The sequence below is a fragment of the Heteronotia binoei genome, chromosome 4 (assembly GCF_032191835.1).
Source record: "Heteronotia binoei isolate CCM8104 ecotype False Entrance Well chromosome 4, APGP_CSIRO_Hbin_v1, whole genome shotgun sequence".
Lineage (NCBI taxonomy): Eukaryota > Metazoa > Chordata > Lepidosauria > Squamata > Gekkonidae > Heteronotia > Heteronotia binoei.
Genome location: NC_083226.1, coordinates 147,645,935 through 147,673,394, shown reverse-complemented (window position 1 = coordinate 147,673,394; position 27,460 = coordinate 147,645,935). Strand labels below are relative to the sequence as shown.

Here is a 27,460-nt window from a genome sequence, read left to right as displayed (position 1 = left end):
TTACACCTTTTCCTTTTAGATTTTAAGAAGCATGCTTTACAGAGGCTCTGAAGTCATGCGGGAAGTTGCTTGGGTTATATTTGATGAAATCCACTATATGAGAGACGCAGGTATTGTGTTTTTACTATTTCTGTATTTAGGCTTCTGCAGAAATCTATCTTGGAGCTTTAAGTGAAGAGGAGAGTAAAATATAAATATTGTAAATTATCGGTAGAAGTATGTGACAGTGGTTGTTCTGTGAGATTGATTCTGGTAGTTAGGAAACATAGCTAGAATTGGGGTGGCCAAATGCTGCTCAGAATAACATTAGGCATTTCTTTTCAGTATTATTGCTTGTTAATCTGTGCTTGATGGACATATAATGAAAGCTGTCTTTACAGTTTCACTACACTACTTAGTTTTGTTCTTCAAGTTAAAAGGAAATGTAGGCAGTTCTGGGAAGCATTCAGTTGCCAGAAAAATAGTGTGATGCTGCCTTTTTACCTTGCTGTGTGGATTTTCTGTTTCTAGAGCGTGGTGTGGTATGGGAAGAAACCATTATTTTGCTCCCAGACAACGTTCACTATGTGTTTCTTTCTGCTACTATTCCAAATGCTCGCCAGTTTGCTGAATGGATATGCCATCTTCACAAACAGGTAGAGTTGTTTCTCACTGTAAAACTTCACCAGTAAAATGCATTTCAGGTCTTACCCCTCCCACACACAGAGTAGTAAATTAGGCTTACTAGCCATTAATGCAGGGCTGGCAACCTTCTATAACTAAAAAGCCAATCTACATCAAAATTAAAAGCATGTAATCAACAGAGCCAGTATAAGAAAGCCTATTTGGATAACTGAAAATATACAACTGTTATATACAAATGTTAACTATAATTTGTAAAGTTTCTGCCACCCAAACACTGTTCATGACACAGATGAAGTCTTCCATTAAGTAATAAATATAAATAGGAATTACCTTCACAATTGTTTCAGTGTGCTGGCACATATCTGTGCATGGTTCCTACTTGGATTACTGGTAGTGGTTCCCTGCTGTTATTTCTCTTTCTGTAAAGTATCTTTAAGAAACCCTTTAGTTCGCTCCCTTTACACACTGGTTATGGTAGCATCCCACCCACCCCTCCAATATACTTTCACTTAAAGTTTTTATTTTTGTTTTTAGAGAGCCATAATTGTTTCTGTACTGAGCTGCATTTGGCTCTTAAGTTATATGTTGCTGCCCTTTGCCTGACGCAGGTCGAATTGACTGCAAGTAGAGAAATTAGCAAAATTACATTTTCATAGTTTCTCCTTGATCCATTCCTGCACAGCCAAAGGAAAATACTTAGTGAAATATTGTATGATGTTTTGCAACTGCTGCCTTCCTCAATGAAGCACCAAAAATTTTTTTTGGCTGACTTCAGATTCTTGTTGACCTTTTTGCACTATCTAGGGCTTAGGAATAATGTATCAAGTTGCTGTTTAATTTAGTGACTACAATGTTGTATATTTCCATTATAAGTGAGCATTAACTTTTATTATTCCTGGTATAGCCAACCCATTCTGCTTGATAGTGCAATGTCCTGGAATGGCTTTGCACTGGAAGCTTGGGAAAGGCCATAGGTCAGTGGTACAGTGAAGCACAGCAAAATATCCCTAGTTCAACCCTCAGTATCACTAGCTAGTGATAGCAGAGCTGGAAGATAAGTCTGTGTGAAATCTTCAGAAAGCCAAGCTTGATAGGTCATTCACCTGCCCTGGTTCTCTTATACATGTATATTTTTATATTAGTGCAATGTTGCTACAGGGCTGCTCATTAACAGTTGTGTTGGTTTTGTCTCTTGCTTGCTTGTGGAGACTGCTGTCCACAAACAAGCAGTTTAATTCTCATTATGGGTGGATCATATCTTGGCACTGAATTACATATCAGTTAGGCTACATGATCCCCTGGCAACACGGTTTCCTTTTATTATATGAAGTAGTGCAAAGGTTGATGGAAATGAGAACAAACATTGCAAACAGATCCTATGTGTATTTATGTAGAATTAAGTCTCAATGACTTCACTGGGTTTTATTCGTAAACCTGTGTGCATAGGATTGCAACCTTAATATGCCAAAGGCAGTGAAAATAAAATCTTGACTTCTAAGATTTAATAGATTACAGGCAGCAGAGTTTAGATTTCCTGGAAGGATAAATAAATGAATTCAAAATTGTAAACACTGTGCATTATGTGGGGAAGCCACTACAGATGTTATAAATAATGTGGGGTGTGTCTCTCTTCCAGCCTTGTCATGTGATTTACACAGATTATCGACCCACTCCTCTGCAGCATTACATTTTCCCGGCAGGGGGAGATGGACTTCACCTTGTGGTTGACGAAAATGTAAGGGATTTTTAGTTTGGTTTGAATGGGTGTGCTGTATGGGTTTGAAGAATAAGGGCCGGGATCCAGATAACTGGCTTTGGTGAATCCTAGGTCTGATGTGTCCGATGAAATGGTTAATTTCTTTTCTCTGAAAAAGCAATCCCCTTTGCCGTATCATAAGCTGCTTCGTAAGTCTCTTCTGTTGCAAAAGTTGGTGTCCATCATCATAGGGAAGCTGCTGCTGAAAAAACAGATAGAAATCTTCCATATCAGTAGTGCTTCAGATCCAAGTCAAGACAATTGCTTCTTTGTCTAAAATGCTTTATTCTGTTATGACGGAGCCATGATCTGTTTCGATTATGGCTTATTCAGTCGTAGCAAAGGATTCTGCTATACAGTCCTCTAAAATATTGAATCCTTTTCCTTTTCACTACATTCCTTTTCACTACATTACATGCATTATGCTGGCTAAAACATGAAGATGTTTTAAAACTACATTTTAAAACATCTTCATGTTTTAGCCAGCATAATGCATTCTTAATAGACCTGCTCAAAGGATCTGTATGGCTGTGATTACGCACTGACTTCAGAGACTGAGTTAGTTCTTTTCCATGGAATCCTAAGAATGAGATGTCTGTTTGTGCTCTCTTTCTCTCCCCCCCTCCCCCTACTGCCTAAATCCCACATCCTCACTGTCTTGCTGAGAAAAATTATGAAAACAAGAGGATGTTTCTGTTTAAGTGCTTTCAAATACAATATGGATGGAGCTTCCAGTGCTTAGAATGTGCTGGCTCAGTGTGGGCCCTTACCTCTTGCAGTGACAAAGCAAATCAGTCTGAAACCTCCTGAACTAAGTTACCGTATTTTTCGCACCATAAGACGCACTTCCCCCCCCCCAAAAAAGGGGGGGAAGTGTGTGCGTCTTATGGAGCGAAGGTTGTGGAGGGGGCAGCGTGCTTCCTCCATGCCTTTCTGCCTGGCTTCAGCTCTGATGCTTACATCAAGCGCCGGGATTGGAGGGCAGAGGGAGTGATCCCGGCGCCTGCTGTAAGCATCAGAGCTGAAGCCAGGCAGAAAGGAAGCACGCTGCCCCCTCCACAGCCGGCGCTCGCAAAGCGCTGGATTTGTTGAGGGGGCGGGTGCTTCCTCCATGCCTGCCTGCCTGGCTTCAGCTCTGATGCTTACAGCAAGCGCCGGGATCGGAGGCAGCAGATTGCCCCCCAGGAGGAAGGTGCGTCCTATTGTCCGGAGCGCCTTATGGTGCAAAAAATACGGTAGTTTGAGAAATGAGCTGTCAAGTAAAAATACACACATGCAGATTGAATATGTGAATGTTAATGCTTTTTTCCCACCAGGGTGATTTTAGAGAAGATAATTTTAATACAGCTATGCAAGTACTTCGGGATGCAGGTGACTTAGCTAAAGGGGACCAGAAAGGCAGAAAAGGAGGAACTAAAGGTATATGCTAGCTTTCTCATGTATAATGTGTTGTGAAGTGAATCATATGTTCTGATTTTGACTTTAGTCAAAGACTTCTCACTGCTTCTGCTGTCTTTACAGGTCCCTCAAACGTGTTTAAGATTGTCAAGATGATCATGGAGCGAAACTTCCAACCTGTAATCATATTCAGTTTCAGTAAGAAAGATTGTGAAGCGTATGCTCTTCAGATGACAAAACTAGACTTCAACACAGGTCCGTGCTAATCATTGATAGACGGCTTGTTTATTTGTTTGCATTATTTATAGTCTGCCTTTCTCACTGGGACTGGGCAGATTACAACAGAATAAGTTAGTACAATCAACAGAGTGGGACATCCAGTAGACAGTACAGTAGGATTGACTTGTAGAAATCTGAAACCAGCCAGAGGTAAAGCACAGCATAGGTGTGAAACATTAAACAAATGCATACATATGCATACAAATGAAATAAAAATGCATACAAATGAAACATTAAAAAAATGCATATATAGTAGTAACCTCTTTACAGCAGCAGATAGTATGAACTATGCACGATAACGCAATCTGTGGTCCCTAATCCTTTACTCCAAACTTTCCTCCCCTCCCCCCAATTGGGGCAAATAGCATCTCCAGGGTGTAAGTTGCCATTTCTCTTATCAACTCTAATCTCTCTCTTCCCCACTCCTACTGTTTGTGGATGTTTAAAGAGATGCATAGGCTGTCTTTTGTTTTCATAATCACACTTCTTGCACAATAAAAGGTCTTTTAATTTTGTGCATTTAACACGATTGTTCAAATAAGCAAATACCAATTTGAGGGAGTATAAATTGTTCATTTACAAAGCATCAGATTGCTGACTTTTCCTTCCCACAGTACAGCCGTTTTAATTGTCATACCTCCAGAAAAGCCCATATCTGAAAACATGCGCTGCTTCAGAAGAGAATATGTCTCAGGGATTTCTCTTAACATTTCATTTGTAATGGCAGAAAAAAACATTGGAACCAGAATTTGATATTGGTCATTGCACAGAGATAATGGTTGTTTATAATACCAGAGCTTGATTTATTTTGTCTGTGCTGTGATTCTGTAATAAAGTGATCGCAGAACAGCACCAAAGCTGCCTGTGGGTTGAATGGCATCCTATTAGCCTGTCTTGCAATCCTTTTTTCTGTATTAATTTATTTTGGGCTGGGTCCTACCAGCTTTTCCACTGACACAGGTGGGGAGGGAAAGCCACTTTTGACCTCTGACAGACCATGCTGGGGTTCATGAGACCTGCATGGACAAAAAGGCACGCAGGTCAGGATTGGTTGAAGTCAGGAGAGGAAGCAAGCAGGATTTCCTCTCCTCCCTCATACTCCAGCAGTAAAATTGGTAGGGCCCAGCCCTTTGTATTCATAAATCCACATATCCCACTTTTCAGTTGTTTAAGGCTGTGGACAAAATCAAAAGACAATCACTACAGACGATGAAACGTAAACTTTAAAATGAAAACTCTAATAAAAATTTTTAAGGGTTTTGGCACAGTGATTAAAAACAAGGTAATTTTTATAAGGGAAAGTTTATGCATGTGATTTTTTTTCCAGATGAAGAGAAAAGGATGGTTGAAGAAGTATTTAATAATGCAATTGACTGTTTGTCCGATGAAGACAAAAAACTTCCTCAAGTGAGTGAGTGTGCTATGAAACAGCTTGTCCACACATCACAGTGACATACTTCGCTTTCTCAGCTACAAAGCCCATTTGGGAAGGGCGGGATATAAATATGAATAAATAAATACGAAGGAATCAGAGTGCATCAATTTTTACTTTGCAGTGTGAAAATTGCACTGAGCACTAATTTTGGTTCAATTGATACTTCTAGCGGGTGAGCAGTAACAAAATACTTCTGGTCATTATGATGAAAGCCTTGGCTTTTAAACAGTCATCATCTTATAAGCACTGGCTTTTGTATCACCTGAGAAGAAAAATAAATCAAACATCTCCATACCTTTTGAGAGGAGTCATATATTCTAAGTAATGTTCAGTGGCTACTGAAGAATTAAGTCTAACATCTGTTTGCATCCCAGTGCACATGAATGACATTAGGGTAAAAATGTTCTTCACAATGTTTAATATTTGAGCCTGAGTCTATGTAAGGTAAACAGAATTCTATTGTCTTTTGAAGAAAAAGTTCTGACATGTTCAATAGACCTAACAGCGGACCTAACAACAGACCTAAAGCACAAGTCATTTCCAACTCTGGGGTGATGCTGCATCACATTTTCATGGTATTAGAAAGGAGTAAAGGAGAAGGCTCAGTTTTTGTAACTTTTCCTGCCCAGAGGAAATTCTTACTTGCTGCAGACACACTTATGAATGAGGTCTGAAAATCCTAATTTATAGGCTCCTGTTACAGCCTGGAGATCTCCCAGAATTACAACTCATCTTCATACTAGAGATCAGTTTCCCTGGAGAAAATGGCTGTTTTGGAGGGTGAACTCTATGGCTTGCACCCCACCGAGGTCCCTCCTCTTCCTGAACCCCACCCTCCCCAGCCTCTACCCCCAAATCTCCAGGAATTTCCCACTCCACAAGTGGCAACCCTGCATGAAATTCATATGGTGACAAATATTTCCTCATTGGTTTTCACAGGTTGAACATGTGCTTCCACTTCTGAAGCGAGGCATTGGAATCCATCACGGTGGTTTGCTTCCTATTCTAAAGGAAACTATAGAAATCCTTTTTTCTGAAGGACTGATAAAAGTACGTACTATTTGGCATATACTTGTGAAATGATTTGAAACTAATATATGCATGTTCCTTTAATGGTTGATAAACTGCAGTGGAGAAAGTGAAAGGGATTAGTGAGTGAGGTGATTGGTTGCTGACTGAGAGTGTGTGGGTGGAGCTAAGAAGTGTGTGTGTGTGGAGAAAGAGAGAGAGTCAGTCAGCAGTTAAATCCTAGCAGAGTGTCAGCAGTTTTGAGTGTCAGCTGTGCTCAAACAGTCTGTAGAGTCTGAAACCACAGTCTTTTGGTTAGAAACCCATTTAGTGTTGTCAAAGGCATTAGAGTTTCTAAAGAAGAGCTTGATAACACTAAGAGGACATAATTAGTGGCTAGAGAGTCAACCCCAATATTGTCAAAGTATTGTACTGCAGTCCTAAGCTCTGCTGACGACCTGAGTTCAATCCCGGCGGAAGATGGTTCAGGTAGCTGGCTTCAGGTTGATTCAGCCTTCCATCCTTCCGAGGTCGGTAAAATGACTACCCAGCTTGCTGTGGGGGGGGAAAGTGTAGATGACCGGGGAAGACCATGGCAAACCACCCTGTAAAAAGTCTGCCGTGAAAACATTGTGAAAGCAACGTCACCCCAGAGTCGGAAACGACTGGTGCTTGCACAGGGGACTAACTTTACCTTTTTTAAGAGAAAGAACTGAGAGTGAGAAGTGTTAGTGAAGAAAATGAGTGTGACACCTCAGTTAGTAGTTATTAATTTCCATTGTTTTATCCACTGAAATTATAGGTAGTTATACATCCTGAAACTGATACACTTCATATACAAATTAAAAGTTCCACTTTGTTTTGTTAAAACCTGGTTTCATATATTAGTGAAACATAAGTTTCGTCCTCAGGGCCACATAGTCTAATGAGGAAGCCTTAGAGCTTGGGCAAAATTCAGTGGGGAACGTTAAATAGTGTTTGGAATTAAATTCCTGCTGGCAGCATTACATACATGAAGAGAGAAGTTGTGGCAACCGGTAATTGGCTGTGGGTTGGATCCTACCAGGTTTTTGGCTGATGTGAGGTGTCCTCCCTGATTTCCAAAAAGGCTATGCCAAAGATCACGCGATCTGCTTGGCCCAAAAAGCAGCGTTGGGCAGGGCTGCAATGAGGAGAGAACTGGGGCAAAATAGTCTGTCCTCTTTCTTGCACCAGTGGAAAGCTGAGTGATAAGATCCAGTCTCTTCACTTTGTAATTCTCCTTACACCATCAGGTTTTCATTACTACATAATATACACAATATGAGGCACTCCACCATATGCTGCATGGTTGAACATGAAGTTCGTAACATTCTCTCAATAACTTTTAATAACAAAATTTTAAGGGCTTTATGGGACCTTATAGATAATGTAACAATAGCTAGCTTGTTTTAGGATATAGTTAGACGGGTGGGAAGTGTGTCTCTGATATATACTGATACGTGTTTCATCTGGATAATATAGTGGAACCCTGGCTCGTGACAACTTTGTAGCAGGCACTACATTTGGAATTGAGACAAAACTGAAGGGCCAGCAGCATGGGCTCTTCCAGTTCACTTCCATAGTAATCAAGGCTTTGGCAAAAGCCTCTTTTTAATAACCGTGTTCTCAATGTGAAGAGCAACAGAGGCTTTGGCAGAGTAGTTCCTTTTAACCACTTTCTGCCTTGTAAACCAAGTCACAGGCAACAAGCTTTTAATATTAGCTGTATCCAAGGCTTTGTTTGTCTTCACTCTGGCTTGAAGAGCTTTTTCCTATAACTAGGCTTGGGTGGAAGAACCAGATGAATAATAGGACGTGTCCTTGGGATCAGAAATTACATTTCAGGCCAGATTCCACATCTCTAGGAATCCAGACTGGATCTCTGCGCCCTCCGATCTTTGCTGCAAAGTTAAGATTTTAAGTAGATTTAAAAGGAAAATAGTGGAAATTAACCAGACTGATTATTTCAGTGGCACATAACAGGTTTATTCTGCTCTAAATCCTTGCTGTGTTTACTTAGGCCTTATTTGCAACAGAGACTTTTGCTATGGGGATTAACATGCCAGCACGGACGGTGCTGTTCACGAGTGCCCGGAAATTTGATGGGAAGGATTTTCGATGGGTAAGCAAACTACAGTATTTTGTATGCGAGACACACCCAAATAGCAGGGGAGCCTGGTAATATAATGGAGACCACACGTAGCTATTTCTGCGTATCACCAGTGGTTTAATTACAAAAAGTGAACTTTTGTTTTATTAGAAAAAGTAGAAAATAGATAAATAGCAAGTATCAGGAGTACAGAGGGATAAATCCAATCCATAACTTTCTCATTCCATATTAAAAACAGATTCTCAAAATTTACACTACTGTACATTAGGAAGTCTCTTACACTGATAATTTAGTTATTAAAACTACTTTCCAAATCTTCAAGATTCAGTCATTTGTGGAGATAAATTGTCTTGAGTTCCAGTATGATGCTATGCATTGTCTTGCATTTGTTTATGCTACAGAGAGAGAATAATCAGTATTTCAGATAGCATAACTAAGTTAACATAAGATTGAATGGTGGGTCACATCCAGTAACTTTTAGGACAAGGTCCATTATTTGTTGCTAGAAAGGTTAAATATGTTTGGCTCTATTAAAATTGTTTGTTTCCTACTATTGGTGACTTCAGAGACATTGTCCTGGTTCACACATAGAGCAGTCTGCGGCTCCTTTTAATGAAAATGAATCTGTGGGATTCACAGGTTCCCCTTGTCTCTCCATACAGCTCAGAAATTAATCCTTTGTGACAAACGACAGTTAGTGGTTTGCTGTTTTCCTTTCAAACTAGGATTTCAAACTACAGTTTGAACAGTGGAAACAAGAGAAAAAGCCACAGTGCACTGTTTTGGATATGACAGTAAACTGAGTTACTGCAAAGTGAAAGTGATTAATTTTTAAACTGGGAAGGGAAGCCCAGAGATCCCCCAGGCTTGTTCATGTAATGGCCAGTGATGGCTTGTCATTCTATATGAACCATGCCATTGTTTACACGTTAAACATGGCAAAACATTGTTAGAATGTTTACATTCTATTGTTTCAGTTTCTTTCATCTCTTTATTAGCCCCCTTTTTTGCTGTGTCCATCTATTCCTTGCCCTGATCTCGTCAGACCTTGGAAGCTAAGCAAGGTTGGCTCTGGGCTGTATTTGGAAGGGAGGCCACCAAGGAATGCCAGGATTGTGACACAGAGGCAGGCAGGCAATGGCAAACCACCTCTGAACATCTCTTGCCTTGAAAACATTACAGGGTTGCTTTAAGTCAGCTGTAATTTGACAGCAAACAAAAATCCATTCCTTATTACCTATCAAATATTTATAGAAGAAGAAGAATTGCAGATTTATACCCCACCCTTCTCTCTGAATCAGAAACAGAGTGACTTGCAATCTCCTATATCTTCTCCCCCCACAACAGATACCCTGTGAGGTGGGTGAGGCTGAGAGAGCTCTGACAGCAGCTGCCCTTTCAAGGACAACTCCTGTGATAGCTATGGCTGACCCAAGGCCATTCCAGTAGGTGCAAGTGGAGGAGTGGGGAATCAAACCCATTTCTCCCGGATAAGAGTCTGCGCACTTAACCACTACACCAAACTGGCTCTCAAACCAAACTGGCTTATAATATTTATAGCAAATTGTTTATAACAAATAATTTATTATATTTATAGTCCACCTTTCTTGCTGGGACTCAAGGTGGATGACAGAGTGTGAGACAATGCGATCAAATAGCTTGAGATCCAACAAACAATGCAATAGGATTAGGTTTACAGAGCAATTCTCTTCTTTTTCTATTTCCTGTTCCTTTTTTAATTGATTTTTTTTTCAGTGTTCTCTTCTAATATGCAGACCAGCCTTGCTGTTGTCTGTATTTAAAAGGGGGTTAAAAATGGACCACCTTGCCCAGCCTTCCCACTTTTTCTTCTTTCACCTTTCCTCTCTCTTCTGATCCTTTGTGTTCATATTTAGAAGGAGAGGCTGCAGGGAGGATCTGTCTCATTGAATTTTTTGCCCAGCTCTATAACTGTAATATTTACTATTGTGTTTCATTATTCATTCAGATCTCCTCAGGTGAATACATTCAGATGTCTGGTCGAGCTGGACGTCGAGGCATGGATGACAGGGGAATAGTTATTCTTATGGTGGATGAGAAGATGAGCCCAACAGTGGGAAAACAGCTTCTAAAGGTATCTTGGGGTCTAAAATATGTATGTCACATAATATGGAATAGTGCACATTAGTACTAACTTCTGCTTGAACATGAAAACAGTAGGGGGTGTAGATGGTTGACAAAACTTGGAAAGTTTGTTTTCCCTTAGTTGGCTAAATGCATGTTGAGAGTTGACTTTACAATTATTAATTTTTACTGCAGGGTACTATGTTTGATGTAAGGACAGAATTCCATTGCATCTCTTGGTGTAATGTATAGTGCTACATTAATTGAAAGAGTTGTATGCGTTCATTTGCAGAGTAGGTATGAAAAAACCATAACACTTCATCCCATGAACTGTGAGTGCAAGGAGCTTATGTAAGTGACTCAGTTTGTTCTTCTCCCAGAATCCCCCTGTGAGGTATGGAAGGGTGATGTTTACCTCTGTCTTCTGACCTTACTGGACAAAATGCTGTACAACACAGGGAAGCTGTAGTAAGGAGGTGGAATTCTCCCTTTCTGTTCTGCTGACCTCCACCGCCCATTTTCTCCAAAGAGGCCCTCCCTTCCTCAGCATCACCTTTTGGGAAGTTGCATGGGGCTGCTGGTGGAAAGGAGGAGGAAAGAAAGGTAGAGAAGATCGATATTTGCAGGTTCTTTGTGATCTCAGTCTTTTAAGGACTGCGTTATTGAGATAAGAAAATAGGCCATTAGATACCCTTGGGAGTTTCTAGCCCATAACAGTGAATTCAGGCTAGAATTATTAGAAGCTCATTGGATGATCTTTGGCTAATCAGTTTATTTCAGTTTAGTATGCCTTATAGGTTTGTTGTAAGAATAAAATGGAAGACAGAGACTGTTGAACTCTTTGTAGGAAGAAGGGATAAATATGTAATAGTGTATAGTTTCACTGCTTTTGTTCAGACATGTGAGTAAGTGATCAATGCTTTCAGTGACTTGTGTTCAAAATAACTAGTGCAGATTAGTTTGCAATGGCAACTCAGACGCAGGCAATGGCAAAATACGTGTGAACCACCTAAAATCAGTCTGGTTTATCACTGGTGGTGTGAGGCTTTTCCTCTTACCCTTCAATTGCATGCTTGTGAAGTATACTCTACCCAAATATTCTGAAATGCAAAGTTTGGAAATGGGTGGTAGCTTCAAATTTTAATTACAGTAGGATAAGTGAAATGATGTTAAGTGTGAACTTACATTTGCAGGATTAGATAGCAAACAATATTAAGTGCCAGTACTTAATCTTACAGCATAACAAACATTCATCGTAAATCCAAGTTGAAGTTAACCTACTTCAGATCCAAGAAGCAGAGCAGTACTATCTTTCTTTAATTAACAGACTATATTTCAAGAGAAAGAAGCCATCTGGAAAGTTTAATTTGTAGTGATGGATTGCTGTTAGGTTTTAAGCTGTCTGCTGTAAAAAATTTGGCAAAACTTTTTTTAAAAACCCATGGTTGTACCTCTCCGTTACTCCTTTTATAGGCTGGCATCCAGAGAGGCATGTGTGCTCTCGCATCATGTTTCCAAAGGAAATGTATGTTTGTGTGAGGGGGGCCTATTTTTTATTGGGGTGGCAGCTTTTTGCATCACACTGAAAGTCTCCCAATCTTCAGGAGTGGCTGTGCAGGAACCACAGGGGCCGGGGGCAGGAAAAGTGAGCCTGTCAAGGTTGACTTGACATGCAAAGCTCTCTGGATCCCAGTGGTAATCTGTAAACCTCTCAGTAATTTCCAGACTTCCCTTTGCAGTAACTTCATTAAAAAATACTTAGGTGAATGAAATAATTTAGGCTGGAATCCTGGATGTTATTTCTGTATTAACCCATTGAAGCTTGTGGGAGGGGAACATGTTAGTGTGTTCTTAGCAATTTTAAGATTGTTTGCCATGTATCGTTATGACAAATAAGATGACACCCCTCGACTTAAGTAATTGGCCAAGCATATGAATTTGTCTTGCCCTGACCTGGATAGCCCGGGTTAGTTGATCTCATCAGATCTCAGAAGTTAAGCAGGGTCGGCCCTCTAATCAGTATTTGGATGGAAGACCGTCAAGGAATACAAGGGTTGCAACTCAGATGCAGGCAGTGGCAAACCACTCGGAACATCTCTTGTCTTGAAAACCCTATGGGGTTGCCATAAGTCAGCTGTGACTTGACAGCCAAAAAGAAGTGTGCCTTACCATCAGAGTAATCCTTCTAGCTCAGAGTAGTCTACTTTAACTGGCCTCATTCCTCCCAGAGTCACAAGCCAATCAAGGTCTTGCCTGTCTTTGGTACCTGAGATCCCTTAAAATGGAGACGCTTTGTTCGGTATATGGGACCTTGGGCCTGCATGTGCAGCAGCTGTTCTGCCCCTGAGTGGTATGTCTTTGTGAAGAACGTTAGTGAGTGTTTTGTGATGAAAGCAGCCTCTATGGCTTCCCATTCCATTTCCCCCTTTGTTATACTGTGGTTGGGTTTTCTTTTCTCTCCCCCCCCCCCGCAGGAAAGAGAATTTATATTTTCACATTATTTACCCCTAAAGCTAATTTTTCATTGAAAGCCATCCTGTGACCTCATTGTTTATAACCAGGCAGAGAGACAACCCTGCAAGCTGCTGGGATGGAATTCATCCAGCTGCTTGGAGTCCATGTATAAACATCAGCTGAATACACCAACTTAATTGCAGGCTTGTTGTCTGGTTTTACATCAAGCTCATTCACATGTGTTTCCAAGCATCCACGTGTGTGGGCAGGTTTTGGAAAACTTAATAGACTGTCTGTTTGTTAAAGGGCTTGACCTGGCAGCCAGAGCATGGCATGAAGGACTAGAAAGGAGTGACCACAGAGAAGTCTGGTAACAGTCAGGGTGTTCAGTATTTTGGTACCATTCATCACTGGACAACTAGAGAAACTTCAGTTAAAAATGATATTATTCTAGGCTTATTTCACATAAAATTCTCCCGGATGATTTTTAAGAACTCCAATTTGGGAAGGTATACAACCATCATCTTAAACCTACAGATAGGTCCTCCATAGTAGAATAGCTAATCATTGTTATTTACTAACATAGTTATTTACTAAAAATTATTAATGCTTCCCAGAAAAATTCATTAAGGAGAAAAACTGTAGTTATTAAGCATGGTACTTTTAGAAGAAACCTATTTCTGAACATTATTTGTTAGATATACGTCTCATCCTTGGTCCGGGTTTCTCAGAGCAGCATACCAAGGCAGTGTTCCATTGACATACTGACTGGGCCAAGAGTCTGTTTACTTCCAAGGCTATTTTCTGAGGCCAAGCATAAATTAGATTAACGTTGCTGAATTTCAAAGAATAAATCAGGGCTAATTCAGACATGTTATGCGGTTAATTTAACAAGTCTGGTATTTTGCTCAATATAGTGGGATGGGGGGAAAAATCAACTGCCCGTCACTTGTGCTGATCCACCTTGCAGTCAGCTGGATCTGTGCTAGATCAAACCAAAACTAGATCAGTATGTGCAGAAGAATAATTTAACACAGATTAGAAAATTGCTGCAGGATTCTGAGTATTAACTTTTTCATTGGTGATGGAGGGGTGAAAGCATCAGACTAGGTCATGGGAGACCAAGGTCCCAATCCCTGCCATGGAAGCTCACTGGGCTCAATGCTCCCTCTAAGCTGTGGAGTCTTGTGAGCAAAAATTCTACTTTGTGAGCTACTGGCATTAAAGTTGTGAGTGAGTGATTTGGCTACTCAGGCAGGGGTGTTGAACTCATTTGTTATGAGGGCCAGATTTGACACAAGTGGGACTTGGTGGTGCTGAGCCATGCATGTCATAAAATGTATTGCCAAGTAGTGGAGATATAAACTTTAGAAAGGATACATATGAACACAATTAAAAATATTACTTAAAATACAACATGCTTAAAACTTGTGATATTTTGTTTAAAATGGAAAGGTGGGGGGAATAGTGGGATTTAGCAATGCAATTTTTAAAATAAAACATGAAGAAAAAACATAAAGACCACAGCAGCAACTAAAAATATGCTCTGCGCCTGGGAGAATATGAAATTATTAGGTATTGCAAGCCCCCCACCCCACCCCCAGAATTGATTCGGTTTGGCATTGGCTCTCTCCAGTATAATATCCCCCTTTGGTTCCCAGGTTAGAGTACTCACTAGGCAGCAATCATTCATCAGAGACAAGCTGGCTCAAAGGAACAACCCTTTATTTTCAAGGAGCTTCAACTGGCCATAGATGCTGCAAAAAGCTGCAAAATGCAGCCTTAGCTCCAGTCCATTGAAATACATTGCAGTGCAAAGTTGCAAGAAAAACAAAGAATTTTCCATTAAGATCTGTGGGTGTATAGAACTCAATGGGAAATCCATTCCATGTTTTTCTTGCAGGTGTGGCCCATGGGCCAGGTGTTTGACACCACTGAACTACTGCATAAATTAGTTTGTTCTGGGGCCATCCTTCCTGAGCTAAGAACAAAATGTGTGAGCTGGTGGCCAAAAAACTCTGAGCTAGCTCACGCTAATTCAACTTAGAGGGCACACTGCTTAGGCTAGTTGGTTCTCTGAGCTTGACGGATGTTGTAAAGCTCACATGATTGATGTTGTAAAGCTAAAATGCAGGTGAGGAGAGTAATATTATAAGCTAGTTTGGGTCCCTATTAGGGAGAAAAGTGGGGTATCAGTAAACACATTTGAAATCTGGAAAAGGCAAAAAATGGGACCATGCAAGAATAATGATAGTCTGCCACTTTGCTTCTTGTGTTGGGAGCATGTTGAGCTATCGGTATTTTTCTTTCTTTCTTTTTTTCTTTGCCCACTCTGAGAAGGCCAGGTGGCTTACTGCCCAACCTGAATTTCATGGGAATTGCATCTTGTTTGCCAAATTGGTCACAGTGAAGTATTATAGTTAAACCTGTCGTTACTGGCTCAGTTGAGTGCCTTTCAGTTTTGTGCAAAAAAAAAAAAAAAGTTTTAGAGTAAAAGTGTTAGATGAATGTTTGTTATTTTAGTCATTACAGTCATAAAAGAAGTGTGTGAGGAAAGGGGAAAAATTTCATAGGAAGTTTTTGCATCTGTTAGACCTAAAATTCGCAAAGTGAATAAAACACATTCTGAGTCACATTCTGCCTGCCACTAAATGCTTGCTTAAAAAGTCGGTCAACTTTGACGTTCTTGCATGTTACAGTAGACCCTTCATCATGCCCACCTGGACTGGTCATGTTGTGACAACTTTTATTGACTATAATATGCCCTTATGTTGCATTAAAGAACCCAAACAGGTTCTCTTATGCTGGGTCAATTCAAGCATGAGCCTGAACCATAGCAAAGAAGGTTAGGTGATGTGAGTCTGGTAGTTCATACAAGTTTGTGTTTTTTTTAATTAGATGGGTGTGATGGACATGCTGAGAAGCAGTGCATGTGAGTGACATCTAATGGAACTCCTAGTGAGTGGCAGCTAATGGAACTCTCTGATAGGGGAAGCTGCCTCTAACTGTCAAAAGAGTGCAGCAGTTAGACAGTAGGAGAAAGCAGTTACAGAGTTGAAGGAGTTGGAGAGTGGAAAAGACAGTGGTGGTCTTTGTGATGCTCTCTAGTGTGTGACAAGAGTCACAAAGCAGAGTCTGATTTAGATGGGATGGTTTTGAATATTGGAGTTTCTGATAGAAGGCTGTTCCCAGGAGATAAGAAAAGTCTCTGTATGTGTAAAACACAGAATCACATCTTGAGAAGGAAAACAGTTCTCCCTCTGATGCAGGAGGACATCTTGTGGGTGATTCCTAACCTACTTGCAGGGAGGCAGGACTTGGAAGTTTCACTTCCTGTTCTGGTTAGGAGTCACTCATCCCTCAGTTCTTTTCCTGCCTCAGAAGGGAGAGCACCTACAGCAGGCTTTTCCTGCTTCAGTTTTTTTCTTTCAAAAATTCTTGTTTTTCTTCAGTTCTGTACTATACTGTCTTATATCTTACCTGTATCCCTCTATTCTATACTTCTGTTCTCAGCCAGAGAGAGAGTCCTGGGGAGTTTTAGACAGCAGTTTGGCTGTGGGAACGCCTTTTTTCAGCCGCGGGTTGTTCTGGCGGCCGTTTTAAGCACGGTTTTTTCACGCCAACGCGAGAGGACCTGGGGGAGCTCTAAGGGCCTTTTGGCCTAGAGCAAGGCCAAAGGACCTGGATTCATGCTGGTTCGCAGGAGGGCTGACCTGGGGCATCTTTTGGAGTGGAGCTGACAAGACCCATAGCTGGCTTGTGCGGATCTCCCCATCACAGCTGCCATATCGCATCTTTGAGGAAAGCGCGTCAAAGCGGCTAGCGGACCGGATGACAGCGTACTTGTGAAGGAGAGGCTTCCAGAGCCTGGGAGGTCGTGCTGCTTCATCTGGTATCGTCTGGGTGGTGAACTGTACAGCCGACAGGCTTATTTTCAGTGTATTTATGATGGCTACCGCTGCGGGTTCAGCTCCCTCTGCGTCCACCTCGCAAGGAGACCAAATACCCATTGCTCCTGTCCCATTGCAAGGCAATACAACCTCAGTGACCTTGCCTCCAGAATTTTTTGCCCAACTATCTGAGCAGTTAATAGAGGGGCTTTCTAGGGCATGTGGCAAAAGAGGTAGAAGAAGACATAGGTCCTCCTCCTCTTTTTCTTCCTCCTCCCCTTCCCCTCGTACAAGGCAGAAGGCTTCTAAGGAGACTAAATGGCCAACAAAGACGGCACAGAAACAGGGAAACCACGATGTGGCTGAATCGTCCATGAGCGCAGGCTGTGCCATGGAGGATGATCAAAGCACTAGAGAAGAGGGGGAGTTCTCCTCAGGGGAGGAAGAAATGGACATTGAAGTCCCTGAACCATCTGCCAGATTCTTTAAGGTAGAGGATCATAGTTATATTTTGGCTAAGACCTTAATGGCCTTAGATCTACATGATGATCCTGATGTAGAAGAGGATCCGGAACAACAGTCCAGTAAGCGTTATAAACAAGGGGATTCAGAGATTTTCCCCCAAGCACGCTGTGTCGGGCAATGCTTTTCCTTTTCCATCATATTTTGAAAGGCAGATGAGGGCAGAATGGAAAAAGCCATTTGCCAATAAACAGTACCCTGGGTTCTTGAAAAGATTATCCCATCTTTATTCCTTCACAGGCCAATTTCTAAAAGTTCCCCTGGCAGACAGGCCTATTACGGCATTGCAAAACTCTGGCATAGTGTCAGAAGATGGGCATGGTTACTTAAAGGACAGCCTAGATAAGAAAGCAGATCTTGCATTGTGCAAAACTCATGAGGGCGCAGCCATGATTCTAAAAGCTTTGGCGGTGGGGTCCATGGTTGCACGGGCAAGCATCGTTTGGATGAGGAAATTGATCCAGATGTTACCAGATGACAATTCTAAGGTTCTTGATGGGGCAAATAGGATTCTAAAGGCTATTTCCTTCCTCACGGATTCAACCTTGGATTCAATGGTGTTTGCATCTCGTGTTATTTCGTCCACCACTGCAGCTAGACGTACAGTGTGGCTTAGAGCTTGGTCAGCTGATTCTCATTCCAAGAATATCGTTATGGCTTATCCTTTTCACGGAGGTAGGCTGTTTGGAGAGGATCTGGACAAGATCCTTGTGGAAACCAAGGACAAGAAAAAGACCATGCCAAAATTTCTGCACAGACAAGACAGAAGACAGTCCTTTTCATCATCCTTTCAGACCCAATACACTGTTCCTAGAGCAAATCAGTATTCCTGGAAATTGTTGTGGAATCAGAAGAACTCCTTTTGTAGGCATAGCTTCCCAAACAGATTTGGAAAATCAGGCAACAAGTAATCCACCAGGCCAGACAGAGATCCTAAGTCCAACAAGGCATGACTGCCTTCCATTGCCAGTCAGAGCAAGACTTCAGTGCTTTGCTTCACGGTGGATGACGTCTCCAGCAGACAGATGGTGCCAAGAAGTCATCTCCGACAGCTACAAAATCGATTTTGTGTCCTTCCCACCTCCTCAATTTGTTCCTTCTCCACTTCACAGAAAGCCACAGAAGACACAGCAAACTCTGCAAGCTATTCAACACCTTCTCGGCATCGAAGCCATAGAAAGGGTTCCAATCTTGGAAAGACAACAAGGAGTCTACTCTATTTTTTTTCACAGACCCAAAGAGATCAGGGGACTGGTGTGCTATATTGGATCTAAAGTATGTCAACAGATTTGTAGTTCCAAGGCACTTCAGGATGGAAACACTGAGAGTCATAGCGGAAGCACTCCAACCTCAAGAGTTCCTGACTTCGATAGATCTCACAGAGGTGTATCTGCATGTTCCAATCTTTGTGGGGCATCGAAAGTTTCTACGATTTTGTTAACGAGATCAGCGTTTTCAGTTTCGAGCCCTTCCCTTTGGTCTGGCTTCAGCCCCAAGGGTGTTTACAAAGCTTCTAGTGACACCGTTAGTTATGCTGAGAGAGAAGGGCATCCATATACATCCGTATCTGGACGACACCTTGATTTGTGCCTCATCTCTGGAGAGAGCCAAACAGGACACACAAGAGACTGTCGATTGTCTTCAGTCCTTAGGTTTCCTGGTGAATCTTCAGAAGAGTTCCTTATCCGATCCACCCCCGGGAACACCTGGGGGTAATTCTGGATACGATGACACATCTGTACCTTCTGAGTCAGAAGGCTGCACGTATCAGAGAGGCAGCGAGGTCGGTCATCCGGAGCAGACACTCTTCCCTAATGTCACTGGCTGCGCTGCAGGGTCTACTGATTTCCATGATCAACACCATTCAATGGGGCAGGTTCCACTCCAGAAAACTTCAAGGGTTTTTTCGCCTGTATCAAGCCAAGATTTCTCAGAAGGTAGATATGTCTATTTGGGTTCCCCTCCCAGTCAAACACAATCTAGTATGATGGACGAAGACATCGAACCTGTCCAAGGGGAAAGTATTCTGGATTGCAGAGCACCTTCAGATCTTTACAGATGCCAGTCTATCAGGATGGGGGGCTACCTTTCAAAATTCCTCGATTCAAAGGAAGTGGTCTCGGAAGGAAACCAGTCTTCCTATCAACATCCTAGAACTGTGGGTTGTTCAACTAGCATTGGTTCAATTCTCCGACAAGGTGGAAGCAGCTCATGTTTTCATACGGACCGACAATGTGGCTGCAAAGGCTTATATAAACAACAGGGGGGCTCCAGGTCCGAGGGTCTACATAAGGCAACATCCATACTATTTTCTTGGGCCCAAGTGCACCTGACGTCGATCTGGGCCGAACATATCAGGGGGGAGGACAGCATCAGCAGACTGGTTGAGTCACCAGGAGATCAAGCGGTTGGAATGATCTCTCAACCCCAGAGTGTTCAGACAGATTGTAGAACTTTTCAGTCGGCCTCAAGTAGATCTGTTTGCCTCCAGCACAAACTATCAGCTGAAGTGGTTCTTGACAAGGTATTATTGTCAGATGGCAGAAGCAACAGATGTTCTAACAACCCTGTGGCCGAGGGAGCTGCTATACACATTTCCACCCATTCCTCTTATACCCAGACTGATCCGGAAAATCAGGGAGAGGAGGGCCGATGTGATACTATTATTATTGTCAGATGGCAGAAGCAACAGATGTTCTAACAACCCTGTGGCCGAGGGAGCTGCTATACACATTTCCACCCATTCCTCTTATACCCAGACTGATCCGGAAAATCAGGGAGAGGAGGGCCAATGTGATACTAGTTGCACGGCACTGGCCATGATGCCCTTGGTTTGCAGATTTAGTAGAGTTGTCTCAGGAAACTCCAATGATGCTTCCAATTCAAGAGGACCTACTTCAGCAGGGTCCCATAGTACATCTGCATCCAGAGTGGCTACACTTGGAAATTGGAAATTGAGAGGGAAAAGTTGTTAGGTTTAGGATACTCTAATTCAGTAATAGAAACCATAGTCGCTTCTAGAAGACCATCTACCCAACGGATATACAACGTTACCTGGAAGGCGTTCGTTCAGTGGGGTTGCCATAAGGGGATTAATTGTCTGAGACCAAGATTGAGATGTTTGGACTTTCTTCAGGAGGTTCTGACCTTGGGCCTTCGTGCCACCACTTTGAAGAAGCAAGTGGCAGCTTTAGCATTGGTTTTGCCAAGGTTCGACAAAATGTCCCTATCTAAGCATCCTCATGTATTGCATTTTCTTAGGGGCGTGGCATTGTCCCAACCACCACAAGTGCACAGGTTTCCCACATGGCGCCTCAGTACAGTTCTTGCGGCCTTAACCAAGCATCCATTCGAGCCCATTCAGGAGTCTTCCTTGAATCTTCTTTGGATGAAAGCACTCTTCCTTACAGCAATTACATCGGCTCGGCGGGTATCAGAGCTAGGAGCCTTGTCTATCAAATCTGAGTTATGTGTTTTTCATAAGGACAAGGTTGTGCTTCAGACAGACCCTACTTTCAGACCCAAAGTGTCATCCGCATTTCATCTGGAGGAGGAGATATACTTATCATCCTTCTGTCCATGTCGGTCGCACCCAAAGGAAAAGATGTGGCATACTTTGGACGTGAGGCGTGAACTCAAATGTTACATTGTTCAAACTGAGAAAATACGCAAGACGGATACTCTATTTATAAACGTTTCTCCCCCTTACATGGAGAAGAAAATGTCGGCTGCTTCTATTAGTAAGGTTATTAGGCTTTGCATTGCTGAGGCATATTAAATCCAGAACGTTCCAGTGCCCAAGGGTATAACAGTCCATTCTGTCCATAGCGCAGCCACCAATGCTGCATTTAATAGGAGAGCTTCTGTTCAAGAGGTCTGTAGGGCTGCTACCTGGTCGTCCCTATCCACATTTATAAGACATTATAAGATAAATGCCTACTCATCAGCAGATGCGGCTTTTGGCCGTCGAGTACTGCAGCAGATACTGGAGGAGGACAACATTTCCACACCCTGATTTGGGACACTGCTTTAGGATGTCCCACAAGATGTCCTCCTGCCTCAGAGGGAGAACGACCATTGGATACTTACCATGAGGGGTCCTTCTCCTCTGAGGACAAGAGGACATCTTGTAAAAAAAAAATAGTCATACACCAGAGAAAGTTGGGAAGTGCCTAAGACGAATGTATGGATATTTACCTTAGCGATGGGGTACATGACCTTAGTACAGGGTTAGCTTTACGTTTCAAGAGAAGATGCTGTTCTTATTTCTTTTCCTGTTCTGGAATGTTTCCTTCTTGTTGAGGTTATTAATAGTTTTATACAAGTCTTTTTTCCAATGAGTTACTGCTTCTCGGAGTATCTGAACTGAGGGATGAGTGACTCCTAACCAGAACAGGAAGTGAAACTTCAAGTCTTGCCTCCCTGCAAGTAGGTTAGGAATCACCCACAAGATGTTCTCCTGTCCTCAGAGGAGAAGGACCCCTCACGGTAAGTATCCAATGGTCATTTCCTGTATTAAGCTTGGTGTCCAAAGCAGGAAAAGATTGGAAGTTTTGAAGATCAGGCTTTGGCAAAGGGTTTTGAGGTGGTAAACTATCCAGGCTGTTTGATCTCTGATAGCAGCAGCAGCTGGTAGGGATGTGCACTTGGTACATCCTGCCCCGAATAAATACCAAAAAAATACCTTGTCAAAAATTTCAGGTATTTATTCAGCCAGATCAGATTAGCCACTTCCAACCAAAATAGCTGCTCCCAAATAATGCCTTTTGAACACCCAAAGTCGTGCCACTGCCGCAGCGCAACTCAGTGAGTCCACTCAGAAGGCACAAACAGGGAAAACCTAGCCATTTTAACCTAACAGAGGGCAGATGAGGCCATCCACTGTTAGGCTGACATGGCTGAAAACCAATTCATCAATCCCTTTTGCTTCCCCCCGCTCCCTGCTTCCAAGCAAGGGGGAGCTAAAAGAACTGATGAATTGGCTTCCAACCATGGCAGCCTAGCAGCATATGGGCTCTCTCACCTGACTGTTAGGGAACTCAGAAGGCATTTAAAGTTTATTTGGCTCCGTTATACCCAATGGGGGAGTTCCATTATACCCAGTGGAATTTATTTGGCTCCATTATACCCAATGAGGGAGTTCTGAACTCCCTCATTGGGTATAATGGAGCCAAATAAATTCCACTGGGTATAATGGAACTCCCCCATTGGGTATAACGGAGCCAAATAAATTCCATATTCCTGAATGGCAAGCTCTGCAGATTTTTATATTGTCTCAGAGGTTGTCTCAAAAATTCACCTCTTTCTTTTTGGAAGACAAGTTTCTTGTCAGTGTATCCCTTTTTGTTCCTGAACTCTGCTTAGATCAAATTACTAAGATGTTTTGAATCTCTGTTTAATCCAAACAAAATATTTGCAGTTTTAAATATTAGCTTCAGTGCTGAAGTTTAAATGCAGTCTTCATGTCTGGTTAGAATGGTATTTTGCTGAAGTTATTCTCAGTGAGACTTTTTAAAAAAGTAGGCAAAATATGCTTAGTGTTTGTTTGCATGACAAATCGGCAACAGTAAAATGCTTTTTGTGGTGTTGACTTTTTCACAGACCACTGAGGTGGTGGTTTGTTATCAAAGAGATTCTTGTGGAACATAGGGTGGAATGAAAGGGCCTCTATTCATTTAATGGATTTAATTGTCCATTTCAGACAGACTGTGTCATTTAAAGTTTTTTTTTCCCGGAGTGAGTTTAGCAGAAAGCAAAATGATCAGTTTATGTTCTGAAATAGGCTATAATAGAAAAAAGATAATTATGTGAAATAGTCATGTTGGGGTTCAGTAGTGTCTGTACTTCCCTGAAAGCATGCTTAGGACTGCAGCTTTAGTTTGTACATGAAGCATCCATGATACATAGTTCTGCATGCTGATGCAGAACAAAAGTGGATGACCCTTACCTCTCACAATGCACCAAAGGTAATATGCAGTACTACTAGAATAAAATAAAAACAGTTTCATGGCACATAGGTTTTGCACAAATCCTTCTACTAGAAAAAGTAGTAATTGGTCTGTGATGGACAGTAAATGGTCAATGCTTTAACCTGTTCTGAGAGTCTTGAGTGACAGGGAATTCAAACAGAATTCTAGAGTTGAAAGTGTCAGTTAGGAGTGAGTGGCAGTTAGAATGAAAACTAAGAATTGAGAGTTGAATAGGAAGGAAGGCTGAGTGAGTGAGAGGATCAAGAAGGATCTCTCTCAAGCCTGAGGAAAAGAATTCCTAGAAAAAGGATGTTGATTCCTATCCATTCTGTGGGAAACAGCTCCTAGAAAAGGGGTGTGATCCCTATTAAGTGGTTATGAAGAGAAATAGTAACTAACATGAATGTTTCTGTCTTAAACAGTTGAAGCATCCTTGAGACAAAGGGTGCATTCACATTACACTAATTAATGTGTTTTACATCCAGATTTTTATTGTGTAAGAATAGCAAAAATCTGGATGTAAAACGCGTTAGTGCAGTGTGAATGCACACAAAGAAGCTTACGCTTGGTTATTTAAGCAAAAGAAAAGGGGCTGCCCACCCAAGAAGAAGATAAAGGGATCCTGAGGAAATTGTCATACTCCCCTTTTCTTCCCAATGGAGACCCAAAGCAGCCTCATTTGCCTCTCTTCCATTTTATCCTCACAACAATCCTGTGAGGTAGGCTAGGCTGAGTGCATGTGACTGGCCCAGGGTCATGCAGCGGGCTTCCATGGCAGACTGGGGATTTGAATCTGGGCCTTCAAGATCCTAGTCTGACAGTCTGCTATTTATTTATTTCTTTCTTTCTTTCTTTCTTTCTTTCTTTCTTTCTTTCTTTCTTTCTTTCTTTCTTTTTCTTTCTTTCTTTCTTTCTTTCTTTCTTTCTTTCTTTCTTTCTTTCTCTTTCTTTCTTTCTTTCTTTCTCTTTCTTTCTTTCTTTCTTTCTCTTTCTTTCTTTCTTTCTTTCTCTTTCTTTCTTTCTTTCTTTCTTTCTTTCTTTCTTTCTTTCTTTCTTTCTTTCTCTTTCTTTCCCTTCCTCCCTTCCTCCCTTCCTCCCTCCCTCCCTCCCTTCCTCCCTCCCTCCCTTCCTTCCTTCCTTCCTTCCTTCCTTCCTTCCTTCCTTCCTTCCTTCCTTCCTTCCTTCCTTCCTTCCTTCCTTCCTTCCTTCCTTCCTTCCTTCCTTCCTTCCTTCCTCTTCTTCTTCTTTTTTTGCTATACTTAAGTAGTCATTAAAAAAACATTTAAGGAATTGGAAAGTTGAGGGCTCATGTTTAAAATACCTCCAAGTGCTTTAATTGGCTGGAATTATGCAGTAAGGAATAATCAATAATGGAGGGATGTGAGCATGTTTCATTTGAAAGTCACAGAAATACCCATCTTCATCCTACCATAAGAAATGCAAGATTGGGGTCCACTGGGTTGCCAGTTTTTGCCTTTCCTTACCTTTTAAGCATTCAGAATTATTTACCTTTTCTTATGCTAGTTTGCTTTGTCTCAAGATTTTATATAAATAGTCCATGGAGCCATTTGGTTGATGGGCAGGGAACAAATATTTAAAAGAATAATAATAAAGCACTTATTTGAACATGTCTGACAGCTGCTTGAATTGAGCAGTCTGTAACTGATGCTACCTACTAAAAATGATTTCTTATGTGAATGATATATGCCATTAAGAGGCAGAATATGAGGTACTTAAGGTTTTCACTGTTTGCTTTTTTGCTAGAAGACCGGTATGCCACATTACAAACTGTGTTTAAAACTTACCAGTTTCAGAAATGCGTACTACACTGGGTAGACTGCTGTTGTCTAAGAATGCAAGTCTAGAGGATCATTAGGCTTGTGGAAGTAGCAGTGAAAATCTTTCAATCCTGGCCTTGTTTTAGTGGTGCAGAGCAGTAGTTTTCAGGCCTTGTTTCATGCAATGCTGGGCTCACCTTATCAGGGGCTCCTTGATGGAATATGAGTAACAGCAGACAACTTACATCCTGAGAAAACAGCTCACTAATACTGATATTCATCTGCCATTTTAGGGGAATGCTTGTTATATTAGAGAGGGCAATTTCATTTAGTGCTGGACCAGTCACAAACTCTTGGAACATCCTCTAGAACACCCTGCAACATGCAAGTTTCTTGTCAGACAAGTCAGTCTGGGAAGGCACAGAGCTTGAAAGCTATTGCTGCGCAGTGTATAATTATCATTGAGAGTTTTCATTTAGGAGAATGTTTGTAAAGTATTAAGCTTAGTGTCAATGCAGTAGATATTTAAACAAAATCTCAAGAATCTGAGAGTTGCACAAGTGGTATTGGCCACCATGCATGTAGCAGTGTAGAGTTATGCTTTGGTCTCTTTCGTGATTGTCAATAGCAGGGGGAGTCCCTGTCTGGAGAATTCTCAAGCAGGCAATGGGGATCTTCTGTGTAGGCAGAGTAGGTTTTCTTAATTCTGTCTTGAAATAACATCCTGGAATATTTTTATTTTTTGCAGAACTCTATTTGAACTAATTAAAATAAAACAAGTCCACTGGTACCTTAAAAACTGCAATTTATTTCAGGGTGACCTTTTTGTGATCCAGCATTGACTTCTTCACATATATAAACAGCAAACTATTTTTTGGAATTAGTACAGGGAAAATTGCAGAACAGGGGCAGAGGAGATGAAGCTGAGGGAGTTTTGGTGTGAAGGAGTGAGCTCTGACTTGTGAAGGCTCATACTGAAATAAATGTTAGTCTTTAGGTGCCACTGGATTTTGTTTTATTTTGCTGCAACAGACTGACGTGGCTGTCTGTCTCTCTGCAGTCTGAACAGAGCAGTCCATTATGAAGATCTAAACTTGGGAGACAGGATACCAGTTCCGTTTGGGCGCCAAAGTTTAATTATTTTTAGAACATGATGCTCCGTTTCCTGATCTTGCAGGTTTTGTTTGTCTGTTTTAGGGATCTGCTGACCCTCTAAATAGTGCATTCCATTTGACATACAACATGGTACTGAATTTGCTGCGTGTTGAAGAAATTAACCCTGAATATATGCTAGAGAAATCTTTTTATCAGTTCCAGCATTACAGAGCTATTCCAGGAGTAGTTGAAAGTAAGTATTATGTGAAATGCATACCCATTTGGCAGCAAGCCCCAGTGCTTTTCCCAAGGGCATAGTATTCTTCATGGAGCTGGTTAACCTGTTACCAGCTAATGACCATTTAGTCGGCAAGAGTGATTGTCAGCTGCAGGAGCTAGGATCCAAAGAGGTTGGGTGCAGCAGGTCAGGTTTGTTTTGTTTTGTTTTTAACTTCGCTTAAGCAGACCTTTCTGCCAAACCGCAAATCGCTTCTGAAAGCAAGGGGACTTTCAGAAGTGGTTTGCTTTGTGGTACAGAGGTGGGCTTCTCTTGAGAAAACACAAGCCAAAAGTCCCCTTGGGTAGGCAGAGCTGCCTGCGCAGTTCTTGGGATCCCAGACACAGTGCATTTTAAAAGTGGTTCTTCATCTCTTTTCCCTGCTGACTTCCACCTACTCCACAGTAACTGAAGGTCATTCAGAGCAGTGGCAGTGGGTCAGAACCATCCAGCTTTGTCCTCCTCACATTTTCATCTCAGCATAATGCAAGTTGGGGTTCTTCAGATGGATCTTCTGCAGGGCTTGGCAGGAACGTTGCCTCCTTTCACATGAGCAGGCAAGCCCTGGAAGGGAGCACAGGTGCAACCAAAATAATAGCTGTGCCATCTTTGCTGGGAGTGGGGGTGGAATCCTGCTTCCAGCAAGGAACAAGGTGTTGACTTGTTAGGTCATTTGTGCTGGATCTTATGAGCAGCTCAGATCCTTGCATAAAATTGAGGATTTATTTATTTATTTTAGTT

General features: G+C 41.8%; 1 protein-coding gene across 1 annotated transcript in view; it reads left to right on the top strand.

Annotated features, from left to right (window-relative positions):
- Window positions 1-27,460, top strand: part of MTREX (Mtr4 exosome RNA helicase) — a 64,643-nt gene that overhangs the window by 14,706 nt on the left and 22,477 nt on the right. Inside the window, exons 7-16 of the mRNA XM_060236585.1 lie at window positions 20-110; window positions 511-635; window positions 2,261-2,359; window positions 3,697-3,799; window positions 3,902-4,033; window positions 5,385-5,464; window positions 6,432-6,542; window positions 8,542-8,643; window positions 10,619-10,744; window positions 26,545-26,695. Coding sequence (XP_060092568.1) covers window positions 20-110; window positions 511-635; window positions 2,261-2,359; window positions 3,697-3,799; window positions 3,902-4,033; window positions 5,385-5,464; window positions 6,432-6,542; window positions 8,542-8,643; window positions 10,619-10,744; window positions 26,545-26,695 — 1,120 coding nt within the window. The remainder of the gene's footprint in view (window positions 1-19; window positions 111-510; window positions 636-2,260; window positions 2,360-3,696; window positions 3,800-3,901; window positions 4,034-5,384; window positions 5,465-6,431; window positions 6,543-8,541; window positions 8,644-10,618; window positions 10,745-26,544; window positions 26,696-27,460) is intronic.